This window comes from Diorhabda sublineata, chromosome X (assembly GCF_026230105.1).
Source record: "Diorhabda sublineata isolate icDioSubl1.1 chromosome X, icDioSubl1.1, whole genome shotgun sequence".
NCBI lineage: Eukaryota > Metazoa > Arthropoda > Insecta > Coleoptera > Chrysomelidae > Diorhabda > Diorhabda sublineata.
In genome coordinates this window covers 23164694-23180529 of record NC_079485.1, presented here as the reverse complement: position 1 = coordinate 23180529, position 15836 = coordinate 23164694, and the positions used below count along the sequence as shown (strand labels likewise).

Here is a 15836-nt window from a genome sequence, read left to right as displayed (position 1 = left end):
TCTTCGTCATTCCGCTTCATTATTTTCTTGTGAATTTTGTGCATCGATTTCAAATTATAAGCTAAATCAGTTTCTGGACCCAAGTCCTTTTCTTGACCCTAAAATCACTCAAGCTGTCACTTAAAATACAAGTATAACCTAACCTAACCCTGTGTGCTTTGCTGTTTTGTGTATAAAGCTTATTGCCTCAAGCATCTCAACAGGATGTAGTTTACAAACTTGTACTGCTGAATCTGAAACATTAGCTGCTAAGTGAAAATTGGTGCCATGCCTAATTTATCTCTACTTTGTATTTCGTTAGAATTGCCTTCTATTCTGCAGTTTGTAGTGAAAAGGATAAAAGCTTCTCAATGAGAATTGCTTTCAAGATATTGAACTCTGTGGTTATTGTATGAATTTTTAGGTAATTATATTTTAGATCTGTAATTATATGGATAATCGGCTCTATAATTTTGTCAATTCTCTTCCAAAAAAAAACCAACATATTTTTAATTCGGCGGCAATGGTATAGTATTTTTGCCTGGACTATTGCGATTATTGCAGAGGTTTCAACCGATAAATCCTTGGTTTTACCAATTTTAAAACTTACAAGTCTGATATTTCGAGAACGAAAACAATTCGTTCGAACTTCACAAAAAGATATCTTGGTCCAAAAAGTATAAATCACAGCATGTTCTTGCAATCACAAGGCTAACTGGGAATTATCTACAATCATAAACACCAAAAAATAATTCATTATCAAAGAATAATAAACAAATCAGACGGAACTTGCAAGTTTTAACTTGTCGCACTCACCGACAACATATAAACACTCATATAAAAAATAAACAAATAACGGACCCTATTATTTTTGGTTTGTAAGAGACGGTTTCGACCTTCGCTTAATAATATTAAATAGGAATTTTTTAAAGAGTAATATTTTGAAATTTAATGAATAAATTATAGGGTGGGCAAAATCTTTTTAACGGTAATGTACTTTCATGTTAATTTTTAATTTTATTGTATTTTATTCCAAATGTATACTATATTTCATAGTTTAATAATAATTTTTTTTCTTATTGGAGTTTTTGCTTTTTCATTAACGTGTATTCTTTTTGTTTCAGTTTGTTCAAGCATGGATATTCGAAATTCATTGGAATCATTCAAGAAACTAGAAAATTGTGAAGTTATTGAAGGGTTTCTTTCAATCCTTCTGTTCGATAATGTGAACGAAACTGAGATGTCAAAGATTAGCTTCCCTTTATTGACTGAAATTACAGATTATTTATTATTATACAGAGTAAATGGGCTTAGGAGTGTGGGTCAGCTTTTCCCTAATTTAACGGTTATTCGAGGACAATCAACTTTCCTCGATCATTCATTTGTAATATTTGAAATGTCAACGCTCCAAGAAATCGGATTGCACTCCCTCACGGACATCATACATGGACAAGTGCACATCGACAAGAATCCCTCGCTCTGTTTTGTACATACCATAGACTGGGATAGTATTGTTAAAGATAAGAGTTCGAAAAACTTTATTAAGAGTCTCAAGCCGGAAAATGAGTGTCCTGTGTGTCCTTCTACTGTAGTAAACGGAAACACTACCATGAGCTGTCCAACTGTGACTGATGCCGATGGAAAGGAAAGGTATTTGTGTTGGAATAAAAATCACTGCCAGAAAAAATGCCCTGGAAAATGCAGGTCATGTAATAATAATTTGCAATGTTGCGACGAAAGCTGTTTAGCCTGCAGCGACGAAAACCCAAATATTTGTACAGTTTGTCCCCACATTAGTTATGGACATGGTTCACAAAAAAGTTGCAGGACAAGTTGTCCGAAAGACCTCTATTCGGTAAGTAATTTATGTATAAATAAGATACTTTTTCTTAGTATGTGAATGTAGATCCGTATAGAATTTTTTTTTATTATTGTTTTTTCAATAAAAAATGTGATATCTTTTTATGGTTAAAAACTCAAAACGAATCTTGAGATGTAAAAATTTCGAAAGTTAAAGTAAAATTATTTAGGTATTCTAAAGGCCAGAGTTCTAAGCAATATTTAATGTTCAGTTTCAAGTCAATTTTTCTTCACTGTAATGTATTTTTGTTACGCATTCTGACAATAACTGAAAATTTTGTATCAAGTCCTGAATTTTTTGAGTTCTTCCATAGTGATATTAGCCATAGCATCATTTAATCGAGAACTAAAATTGCCCACGACGGCTCGGCAGGTATTTCGTGACGGATATTTGCCTTTAATACTGTCAGGGAACTCGGTTTTTTAGCGTAAACTTTATATATGACATAACCCCACAGGAAAAAGTCCATAGGTGTTAAATCGGGACTGCGTGGAGGAAACTTATGCCATCTCTCCTGAGGATTAATTTGCCAAGAAAAATTTAACGAACTCGTGGCAGAGATCTATTGGACATGTGTGAAGTTGCTCCGTCCTGCTGGAATTATGTTCTTTGATTATAACTATTAAATCCTTGCGGCTCATACTCGAAGAAGTCGTCTAACATCTGCACATAACGCTTTGAATTTACTGTAACTGTGCGCCCCCTTTCATCTTCAAAAAAGTAAGGGTCTATATTTCCTCGCGCTGATATCGCAGCCCACACAGTCACTTGAGGCTAATGTGAAAGTAAGCTTCCGTTCATTCAAGTTGTTGCTAAACTGTGCGTTGAATTATCTGGTTTTATGAAGTCAAGCTTCTGTCCAGCATTGTAAGGCTTCAATTCTTGCACCAACTGATTTATGCACGTTTAAAGCAGTAGCCCGCTTCCGAAAAGACAAGTCAGGCTCGCGACGAGACAAGAATGAACAAAGTAACACTGTCTGCGTTTTCGATTGTTCTAGAAGACCTTGACCGCCCGGATCTCTTCAAATTTCTCGACCCATTTTCCAATCAATAGAGCGCCTGACGCATCATTTGAGAGACGAATATTGCAGATTATTTTACACGCTTCAGTCGTCGAATTACCGTTCTCACGCGCAATGCAACTGTTCCCTCCTTAGAAACGCTCCTTAGCGACTATATTCTTTGAGGCCAGGCTCCGATTGACTTACCTCCCACGCTCCTCCGGATAAAAGCATTCTCGCAATAATCAATACAAAAATGAACTTTTTTTGTGACACCTTTTATAACCATTTTTGTATTAAAAAAATATTTTCACACGTAAATTCTTTAAAATTGTTCCAAATGACATTATTGAGTTGACAAAATAAAATATAACAAACATCTGAATAAACAACTCCCATTTATTAGCCCTACTACGCATAATCGGAACTAGGCCTAAATTTTATATTGAATGAATAATGTAAATACCGATTGGTTTTTATGCCGAACCTCAATAGACAATGCCGGCGACTATTCTCTTCGTCTCCTCTTTGTGCCCATCTTCGTCAACTTTTTCCGCCTATCTCTGTTTAAGCAAATGGTAATTCGAAAAAGACGAGGAGCTTAACAGATTTGGTAGCTCTACGAGTTAACTCTCATGCCAAATATCCTATAGTGTCCCATAAAAAGCTTCATTTCAATAACTATGACATTCTTCGTTATTTTCACTCATATTCTAAAACCCCCGTATTCATATTTGATGAATGCATTTGAAATTTTAGATTATGCAAAAATTTTTATCGAGAAATATTTTCCGTAAAAATTTTCTTTATGATTTCAACTTAAGTACACACTGTATATTCAGTGTAATTGTCCCAACAAGATATAAAACTTCTTTATTAATCTTAACGTCTTTGCACTTGGTCTTTGTATAACATTATTGCAAAAGTAATTTGTATAATTATAATTTTATATTCTGTTCAGCTCAACTAACCTTCATAATTAGTACTTGTAATAAAAAAATAACAGTTAGGTATATTTATTGATGTAATCGGCTTGGCGTTCAAGTTCACGAACTATTTTATAAAATATTATTCAACGTAATAATCATTTTTCAAGGATGTACCTAATCAGTAAAAACGACATCTGACAATAATTTAAACGCACTTGTTATCAATTTTCTACAAACACTAATAAGAACAAGAATAATAATATTATGACATCGTTATCATGTGATAAATGCAAGTTTATTTACAAAAAACGTTTTCTTATTAAGACTGTTTACCCATGAAAATCTCTTGTTTCCATGAATGACTCAAACATGCCATTCCACCAAATCTATATGGGCGGTAGTAAATTCGGCCAGGTAGCAGGTAGATGACCTTTTGGTGTGGTTACTTCGACCAACGAAATTTGGAATGCAAAATTCGTACATGTAAACTCGACTAGATTTTAGGGTGCTATTTTAAAACCAAAAACACTGAATTTGATATTACAACAATATTTCAGGAACTCTTTAGTATACAACTGTCAGATAAGTATATGTGTAGTATTTTTCACAATACAATTCCTATCGATTTTTTTATAACGGGCTATATGAAGTCCTTAGTGTACGAAACAATCATCGAATCTGAAAAGGATCTAATAGCTAGAATTCAAGCTGTGGCACAAATCATTCAATCTCAACTAGATTTATTCTCAAAGACACGTTTTTCAATGACAAAACGGTGTAATAAGTGTATTGAAGTAAGCGGCAACAGTTTAAACAACTATTTTAACTTGTCAATTTTGTTATTGTTGTAATACAGTGTTGTTTAAATTTAATATGTGCTATTATTATTTTTATTTTCATTGCCAATTTTGATATTATTGTAATTCGTTTTTGTTTGAAATTGATTAATTTTTATTTGTTTTGAACTACTTACGCTTAATCATTACTCAAAATTGAATGAATAATTATATAATTTGTAATTAATTATGTGCTTGCAGACTTTTGTTTAGAGGCAAATTTTTACAACACCGTTCATTTTAGCTCCATAAAAGGTTATTAGTTTTTTAACTAAAAATAATCTGGCAGTTTAAAACAAAATTAAAAAAAGAATTTGCTCCAGTGGCGTAAAAAATAGGAGGATAAAAGTGACAACTAACCCTGAGAGCGCGCCACTGGATAAATTTTTCCAAAGTTTGTTTATGTCGAAATATTACTTCATTAAGTTGCATATTGGTCACCAAATTCGAAAAAAAAATTTAAGGCGTTCTTGATTTATGACAAATTTTTGATTTTGATTTAAAATTTTGAACACCCTATACCTCAGGAACCAAGCCCCGTAAGAGTTTGTATTCCTATATCAAAATGAATCATTTATTGAGATCTCCCTGCGGTAGAGCGTTGTCGGTCGAATATAGAAACACACTGTATAAGAAAGTGCCTTTACTACCGAAACCTATATAAAATTCGTTATTAATTGGAAGGGCATTGTGCATGGCCGCACTATTATATTATAATCACTGGTAATTTTATAAAATATTATAAAAAAAACTTTAATATTATTTAGAATATTTCAATAAAGGGTATATTTAGTTTACATTGTTATATCATTGTTAGATTTGAAATTTTAATATGATGGGACTGTTGAATTTTAAATCTTAAATCTAGTAAATGATACACAATATTATAATTTTTTTCGTACTTATTTACACTCCTTCTATTCTTGGGATGAATTAATGAACACTGTCTCTTACGTTCTTTAGTTATTTATAAACTATACTATACGTTTATAATTTACTTATAAATATCACTTGAATAATTTCTGCGATCACTTTCACTAATTTGTTCTTTTCACTGCGACTATTTATTTAAAACTAACTTATTGCGTTTACACAAATCATTTATATACCTAAATAGAAATCTACAAAGTTCTAGGACAAAAAGAAACAAAAGAAATAAATAAATAAATAGACTTTCCTAGAAATTATTCTGCTATAGTAAAAATTTATAAAAGGAAACATCAAAGGCGCGTCCGCCATTTATAAAAACAGATGAAAGACGCCGCGCGAATTCGCTGAATTTTAAAAATCCATTGTAGCTGTACAGGGCCGCCCTAAGGACCCATTTCGCAAGCTTGTTCGGAACAATATATCAATACATAGATACATAAAAAATATTCTATTTATTTTACTATTATTCAGCTCAATTTCGTTATCTCTACTATCAGGAAAATCTATCATAAGTTTTTTTACGAGTTCTAAACTATTTATATTTGCGTACATACATCTATAAGGGTTCTAAATTCTTTCACGTGTTGAATACACTTTCTACAGTTTCCAGCGGTTACATTACATCTTCTGTCTTTATCAACTTGATCACACTACTGTGGAAACCGTATTACTTCGTGACCTGCTTTCTTTGCAATTTTGTCCCAAACGTGTTCTTTTGAAAATTTATAAATTCTTACAATTGTTGAACATTATAACTTCCGTGGAAATATATGCCACATTCGCGCCAAAAAGTCTTGTATTTCACTTCCTCTATTACTAGAACTTGGTATCTTGGCGACTATATTCTTGACTGCTAAAAACAGACATTCTGGTATCCATATTTCTGACCTCGTATGAGGAATGGTTATTCTTTTACTTTTTTTGGACGAAGCTTTCGTGTAACATTTTTTAAACCATCAACCCATCCTTTACTGGGTGTATCATGGGTGTCGTACCAAGTTTCATCTAGGTAGATTATCGTTCGGTTTTCCCATCTAGTTGTATTTATTGTCTACTCTGAGTTTTTGCTGTAACTCTATTTGATCTTACAGTTTGTTTATTCTTTTGATCTCATCTCACCATCAGTTTCCTGGAACAGTCTCCGTGAAAGTGACTTTAACTTGCATTTTTTGTTCTGCATACATCCCATAAATTTGCGGTGAATTAAGTCTTCTTGAAATAAATCAATGCACTTTGGTACACCATTCTCTTGGCATGGATTTTTTATCAAATTTCTAACAAAATAAAAGCTTGATAAATGTTCGGGATTTCTGTCGCCTGGAGTTGGCAATCCTGTTCGGCACATAGCAAGTAAACACCGGTTGAAGATTATATTTATATATAAATTTATTCAACGAGTATATTTTATCTAAAACTATATAAAAATTGACAAAAAAACAAGAAGTTTAATATGCTTTCTCTTGTAATTGGTTTTACTTCACTTCATGAGCGATAACTATAAATTTATAATTCCTAACAACAACAAGAAATTCTGAAGACATGAAATATTCAACAATAATTCCACACCAAACAATTGGAAATATAATTCCTAAAACATGCCTCTGATAGCTGAATAACCGAACAGATTACTTCTTCGGTTTGGTCCCACACACACGTGGCCGCATTAAACAACCATGTACATACATTTGTTTTGTCGTGAAATGAGTTTTTAATTTAAATCGTACGAGTACATACGTTTGAGCCATCTATGGAATGTTGTCAACTTTAGAAAGGTTAATTTTTTGAACGGAACCTAGAATTGGATTTAACAGCATAATCAATATAAAAGTTGGCCTTATAGAAAGCTCCTATAGCGTTTATAGGAGGAAGAACAAATAAAAAATAGAATAAATACTACAATGTAAAAGTTCACCAACTGAAATTAATAGAATTATGGAAAATAAAAATTGTGATACCTACCAATGTTCTTTATTTCATTTTTTAACAAATTTTCTTTATTCCTCTTTATTTAATTTGCTGTATAAAACCACAAATTAATGAAACACCGTCCAAAAACTCGCGAAGTAAAATCTACTTGTGGCTCGGTGCGTTATTTTCCATGTCCCTTTTTTCGCACATCTTTTCGTAAATGTTTCAATAATCCAGTCGACTATTTTTGCAGTGGAAGAATGTCTCAATCGACCCTTATCCTTAACTGACCGATTTCATCACTCGTACAGTCTTCTAAATTACTACATTATTACCATAGCCGAATTTTAACATTTCGAGAGCCTTTTTGGTATCTTTTAAATAAAACGTAATGCGTAAGCGTAAGATCCATGTTTCAGAAAGTGCTCAAACTTGTCATTGCTTATTTCAACAAATTATGGTCCCAAACAATTTACCAAATTTCAAAATCCCACCTGGTATTTCAATACAACAAAAAATTAATAAAAAAAAATATAAAATAATTATATATAATAAAATTATAGTTTTATGACAAATTTCTATTAATGCACTCTACTAATTAAGGTGCATAAAAATATTAGTTAAATAATTAAACATATAAAGTAATAATACTATTTTTTATTATTGTATTTTTATTGTCTTTTACGTATAAAAGAATTTTATTCATAAAACATTATTACATTTAATGTTAAGATATCTAGGCTCCTACATGCCTACGGTGCAAATGCGTGGACGCTCAAACGTTTGGAAGCGTTAAAGATGTGGGTTTATCGCCATATTTTAAGGAAGAGTTACGAATACATAAATTCTTCAGCGCACGAACAAAACTTCAGAAATAGTCAACACTATAAAGCGAGGTAAATTAGAATACCTACTTTGGTCATGTAATGCGCAACTCTGTGTAGAATGATCTTCTTCACTTGGTAATGGAAGACAAAATAACGAGTAGGAGAAGCATAGGTTGGCGCAAAACATCGTTTTCGTCAATGGTTTGGGAAATCATCAACTCAGTTATTCCGTGTTGAAGTAAAAAAGCAATGATAGTAAATATGATAGCTAACGGTCACGGCACGGAAGAAGAAGAAGATAGAGCATTTCAACAACTGAAAACCATAACAAATTACTTAATACAATCATAGCTGGTGATGAAAAGAAGATCCTGAAACTACAATCTATGAAATAAATTTCGAGCCAAACCTACAAAAAGTTTGTCTGGAAACACGATGTTTCGTCCTGTAGTATCTACAGTGTCCACATAAATTCAGTTTCTCATGAACAAAGATGCTGTTGAGTATTTTCAGCAAAAACCTTTTTTTGTATTTAGAATTTGAAAAACATCCTCTTTCCCAATGATTCATTCGGAGGTAATTAACGTTTTGAGAATGACGAAAATAGTCTCATTCCATTTTCTTATACGATTCTCTCCAATACACTGACATGTAGATAAAAACTGTTTATGTATTCCATTTCCGTCACGAACTGATTGGATTCCACCCACTTATTACAATGAACCGAGAAATATAAAACCGAAAGTTTACTTTTGCAAAAATGAATTTGTTATTACAGACATTGACAGATTTCTAATTATATTTTGTCTATTGTATTATAGTTATATTGATTGGATATTGTTAGGTAGGAAATCACATAAATTATTTATGTCAAAAGAATTATCAGCATTCAAAAATAAATTATGTTTCATTCATTGTTTCTCCTTGAACCCATATTTTAATGAAAATAGGAATTCAAGAATCAGTAACCGCCACTAGATCTCTTTAAAGTCTCTTTAAAGTCAATGCCGTGGAATACGAGGATTGTTTAATAGGCTTTGTTCAGTTTATGGTCATCGTTTTAAATAGTATAAATCTATCATTTCTAAAATTTTATTTGGCAAGTATATTTGTAATAAAGACTATATACAGTTTATGAATCAAATTTAATAAAACTACTCTCTACCTTTAAATCTCACTAGATTTTTATCAAAGATAACCATTATATACTTGTAAATTCCATTAAAAATATAAAAATTAATATTTAGGTAGAATAATTCAAAAAATTCTGTAGCTAATGATTGCCACGTAGACTACCGGTCATAAGTTTTTACCCACCTTATAATTTGGGTGATACACAACAAATATAAACAATACAATCGATTTCAACATTTATATTTTAAAGAACATATATCGATAAGAATTTAGTAATAATAGAACTGCAGTCTTTAATTGGAAGATCGTCATGTGAAATACCGCGAAATTCAGGCATACTTGTGTCGATTGGTGCAAAGAAATGTTGAAAAAATTTAATCGCGGTGCTTGATAAGATCGTGATGGAGACGGAGACGATTCATGGATCCATACATATGAATCCGAAACTAAACGAAGCATTTCGAGGCAAGAGAAACGTAGAACGGTTAATTCTGAATTGTACATCAGTATTTTTTTGGCAGGAGCGTTCGAAAAATATCCGAGAAACCAGTCGCCAAAAACGAATCATTTTCCTCTCACACATCAGTTCAAGCGAAAACGTTTCTGAACAGTCAAAAAAGTTAGGTTAGGAGACTATGACTATAATCGCATTGATGAAAAAGTTTCAACTCTTTGTTACCCTGTTGTTAACTCTTTTATAATTTTTCTTCTTTTATTTACGGCTCGATGCACGCATTTCATTTTTGTTTTGTAAGACACCGTTTCGACCTTTGCTTGGCAATACATATAAAAGAGAAAGAAAAAAAGGAGGAATAGAAAAAACTTTGGACCGGTATTATCTAAATGTCTGCTGATCATATCTGCCACCTATAGTGCATATTGATCGGTCGAAGCGTATCCATATAAATAGGGAAAATAATTCCACCGAATGGAAAGGCAACAGATTTATAAATTTTTTAATCTTGGATTTATTTTTGTTGACACAAGCTTTTATTTGATAAATAGTGTTTTCCATAATTACTGATAATTCAGAATAAATTTATTTAATTTTAAAGATCAATTAATAGTAGTATTATCTTATTATTTGTTAAATACGTTAAAATCGAAAACCCCATTTTGATAAAACAATAATATATAAATATTATCAATGAAAATACTTGAAACCGTGAAGTGTGCACGTGTTTACTAAAACTCAACGTAATTAAAGTTGTTTACTAAATGATGTTTCACTATTGCTACCTTAATTAATATGCGAATAGAGTAGCACCATTAATGCGGGTATCCTAACCTCAAATCATCATAGAGTAATGAACAAAGGTAATTATCATAAAAAATTCTGATTAGATTATCGCAAAAACCAAGTCGACGGTTACATCGGATAAATAATTAAGGTTTGAGGTAAGGATCATCAACAAAGTAGTTTTTAAAAATGTTAATATCATTAACATTTTAAATTATAACAAATTACACGATCAAATTTAATAGTAATATACAAGATGATCCATTATGATATACATGAATTTCTAATAGTATGTTAAAAAATGAGGGTATTTTTTGATGTAAGTCTAATGATAAAATAGATATAATCCTTTGAAATGTTGAATTGGGAAACTTTTTTCTTTAATTACGAGGGTTAAATGGAAAGTTTCCTTTTCATTTTTCTTCGAAGTCTGTACACTTAATCCAGCAATCTTTTGAACCCTTCCAAATAATAGTTGTCGTTTTCCTCCTCAAAATAGGCGTATACGTATGCGATAACATCGTCATCTGAATCAAATTTCTCTCCTGCAATTGAAACTTTTTGGTTGGGAAACAGGAAAAAGTCGTTGGAGACCAGATATTGTGAATACAGAGGATAGTCAATCAATTCGAAGTGCAATTGATCAATTTTAGCCATGGTGATCACCGAAGTGTGCAAAATCTTCAAAATTTCAGTGAGAATCATGCGCAAATACATTTCATAACAGTTGATAAGTGCTGTCATCTTTAACTCGAGGTTGGAAACAATTCTCGTATATAATAAAAAAAGCAATTTATATTTTGGAAGTGAGCTTTATCAAAAAGTAGTCTTGTAATCATTCGGTAGATATCGTACTGGATTGATTAATATTTTTTATGTTTTACAACAACCCCTAAAATATGAACTGTCATATCAGACAGGTTGCATCTCCCTTAATATTCAGCTTTAGAAGTGAAAGAACTATTGGATGTACTATCACCTCTAGAAATTAACGTAGATGAAACTAAACCAAACCTTATAAGAGGGTTGCCTTTTCAGTTTTTACAGTTGAACAATATGTGGCGTTAATGACTTGTGTGGCACCATTGTACTTGTGAAAATTGACGTTTGTTATTGCGAAGCCAGTGCAATTTAGAAATTGTCTGAGTAAGTTATTAATAGTGAACAATTAAAAGAAAGTTTGTGCAAAAATCGACATCATCCGTGAAGGATTACGTTGGATTATTTTTTTTTATTTCGAAAAAGGTCTTACTCTACAACAATGCATAGAATCACTTCATGTAACTTTTTGGTAATCCATCAGAGAAGATTGATTTCCATAATCAGTGAGGTCAGCCAAAATCGGTTGCATGAACATTTAGGTGTGAGAAAGATGAATTCTGCTTGTCAGCTCCCATAAGGCACGTCAAACAACTGATTTATCGCCTAATAACTTTTTCTTGTCACTTACCCTCGAACAAAAGACTCTCATCACCTCAAACTATTGAAGACTTTCAAAATCATATTTCCACGATATCAGCTGCAGTGTGGAAAAAACGTTTCCAGAATTGATTTGAGCGTATACAAAATACACAGACCTAAGGGGGAATATTTCAAAAAGTAGTGAAACACTTTCTTTCGATCTTGTTTGTTTCTATTTCACTTTTTGTGAAAACTTGCAGGGCGACCCTCGTATAAGTACCAGATCGATCTGTATTTAGTGGATTGATCGTTACTTCCTTCATTTTATTACTTCGTGATGATTGTGAAAATCCTATAACGTAGTTTTCAATTATCAGCTAACACTAAAACATTTGTATGTAAAATTGCTTAACAGCACGTCGTTTTGAGTTTTATTGCTGTTGCAAAAATTATCTTGCTCTTAGTTGGTATTCAATGAATAAATGACATGAAACTTTAATTTTATTCCTAATAATAATATCATTTTCTGCTATATGAATACAAACTTTTAATTTACGTTTACGTAATCAAGGTTTAATTCGCAAAAAATTTTTGTTCGAATTTTATTCCTTCGTTGTATATACGAGAACGAGTCGAAAAATCCATAACTTTTTGTCATCACATATTTTGAATAAGAAATTATTTCATTATATCGGGAAAAATATCATTTTAGTTTTTTAATTTTTTTCAAATTGAATATATAAATAGAAATTTGAAACACTAATCAATGAGACATATATTGTTCTCACCTGATACTTTTCTGGTAAAATTGGTGTTTTCTGATTTTAAAAAGCTTCTTTTAAGGATATTAAAAGAATTATGTAGATAATTCGACGGGACAATGCGGTGAATGCATGAAAACTTCCCAATTAAACTCTTTCTAAAGATATGTGATTTCTAGCGTTGTCATGATGGAAAAAAAGTCTTTTCAAATAATTTCGGGTTTTTCGCCACTCTTTTGATTGCAGTTTGATCTCAGGATTGCTATAGTAATTTTCCGTGTCATCCACGGTTACGAAACGGCGCAGAAACTCGTCTACGAGGGCTGCTACTTAAGTTTTGTGATATCGCAACACTGATGTGAATATATCAAAACTGACATTCTATCATCAAGTTAGATATTTTTAATAGTGAACATGAACGTGAACTCAGAACGTGTTAACATACGAGTGCTATTTGAGTTGTTTATAGATACTTGAAACATTCATCTTGTTCAAAAATATAATTAAATCGCGAACATTTTCGTGCTTTGATTTTCTATGACTTTCGACGTGGATTCAACCAACAGCAGCGTGTCGATCAACTCGCTTCGACTTTTGGTGATAAGCACCATCTCGAGCCACCGTGTTTTGATGATTTTCCATGTTTAATCGTGGTCGCATTTCGCTATAGGATGAATTTCTATTGTCCAGAGAACTGTGGCTGCGGACACTGATATTGTCATCGTCATGTGGAATACCGTGAGATTGAGATATACTTACTTGAACATTAATTCCGCTCGTATACATTCAATATTGCATGAACATTTAGCTGTCATAAAGATTTGTTTGCATTGGATACCACATATTTTGACAATCGCTAAAAAAAATTTCATGTCGATTGGAGTGAAGAAATGTTGAAAAAATTTAATCGCGTTGCTTTAAAAGACGTCTATAAGATCGTGAAAGGCAAGACAAGCCAAATCCAACACAACTTTTCGTGCACGAAGCATTTCGAAGGAAATGTCGCCTGTTTTTTTTTGATAACTGTATGCCAACATTTTTTGCCAGGAGTGTTCGAAAAAACCAGGGAAACAAATTGCAGAAAACGAATCATTCTTAACCACGCCAATGCGGCGTTCTAATAAAAAGATTTTTGAACGAAGTCAAAACATCGAATTGATGGGTTAGCCGTACAGTCCTTGTTTGGCACCCAATGATCAATAATATATTGCGAGGTCAACGTTTTTCTACACTTGAAGAAGCGGTGGATGCGTTCAAATCACATGTTTTGGAGGTACCTCTTCCGGAACGGACAATGGGTCAAACGCATGCAAAAGTGTATCGATCTTAAATATTTTTAAAAACTATAAAACCGTATCCAATTATGAATATTTGTTTTTATTTGTCTACCTCAAAATTTAAGTAGCAACCCCCGTATATTGCGTTTGAACAATGTCAAACACTTCTGCGTTTCATTTGTGATCAACTATTAGTAAGGTGCCTACGGCTTCTACAATCACTTCTACTTTCAATATTTGATGGACTAACACCACATGGTGATTTTTTTAAAATGTTTCAGCTGTCAATGATACATAGTTCTCATAGTATCCATCAAGATTAACCTTGGTTTGTCCGCAAATACAAACTAAGTTACGCAACTTGTTCAGATTTTGACAGTAGTCAAATGACCGATGTCTGTTACTTTCTCAGTTACTAAGAGGCGAAAAACTGAAACAATCGCTGATTTATTAAAAAGCCCTTGTATTTCGTGGAGGCCAGTTGATACAATTTTAGTATGGATTCGTTTTATCAAAATTATTAACATTAATATCAAATTTTATAGGTCATCTCGAGGTACGTGACTTGAAACGTCGCATCGGCTAAATTGTCACGGAGGACAAACAAAGATTTTCTCTCATTTGTGTATATTGATTGATTATTTTGAGCGTTTTTCTTTTATAAAAAAAAGAATAATAGTTTTAATATAAATAACACAATATTTATCCTCCAAGTCTATAATGCTGCTTGATTATAACATAACAACCGGAAATGATGTTTGTTTATCTGTTCCGGTGATTCAATAAAGCTCAAAATTGTGATCAAATAACTGACTGGTTAATCAGATAAAAATGGTTGTTAATTTTATTAAAACAAATAAACGTATACTGAGTATATATATATATATATATATATATATATATATATATATATATATATATATATATATATATATATAAATGAAAGTTACGACTTGAAGTCGAAAATATAAAAAATCTAATTACATCATTGTTGAAAAGTAGTTTTTTTAAATAAATGGAATTGTAAATTATCATAAAAATGTTATTGGGGGATTGGGAGATTTTTAAAAAATGATTGTTTCCTGAGGTACTTTAGTTAGAATACCGGTTAAGTTTTTGCCCACCCTATAGTTTGCATGATAGACAACAAATAAATAAATATGTAACAGCCATCGATTGAAGTATTTGTAGTTATATTGAAATTTACTTAATTTTAATATATCTTTTTCGTTCTTATGAATGTGAACAATTTTTAAAAATTCTCTTTTTCGTGTATTAGATTTGGTTCCAAGAATTTTTGAATATTTATAATTGAATGTATGTTTTTTGATATTTCGTGATTTGTTAATGCAGTTTTATTTTTTTCATCGTATTTATGACCTTTCATATATCCACTACCTCGTTTTTTGGTTACTTTCTAAAAGTGTAACAATAATTCTAACGCTGATTCGAATTATTTAAAAAAAAGTAAATTGCGGGAATATTTTGATTTAAATTGAAATCACAAAAAACTGTTTCTCATATTTTTCTTTCACCATTAACTTACCTGAAACATACGACGGAGACGTGAGTGAAATATCCATGGAATTAATTCATGGAAATGCAATTTTTATTGTCGGTCATTTCGATGTGACCCTGATATCTTTATGAAGCAGTTCCAGTTTTGTTTGTGACCACTAAATTGTACAACAAAAACGAATTATTTTCTTAACTGGGAGGTCGTCTAGACTAAAACTATTAATACGCGGCC

At 31.8% G+C, this 15836-nt stretch overlaps 1 protein-coding gene across 3 annotated transcripts in view; it reads left to right on the top strand.

The window, feature by feature from the left end:
- Positions 1-15836, top strand: part of LOC130450861 (insulin-like receptor) — a 164293-nt gene that overhangs the window by 129548 nt on the left and 18909 nt on the right. For all 3 annotated transcript variants that reach the window (XM_056789537.1, XM_056789536.1, XM_056789534.1), the window contains one exon: positions 1104-1834. In XM_056789537.1, the coding sequence (XP_056645515.1) occupies positions 1104-1834 (731 nt within the window). The remainder of the gene's footprint in view (positions 1-1103; positions 1835-15836) is intronic.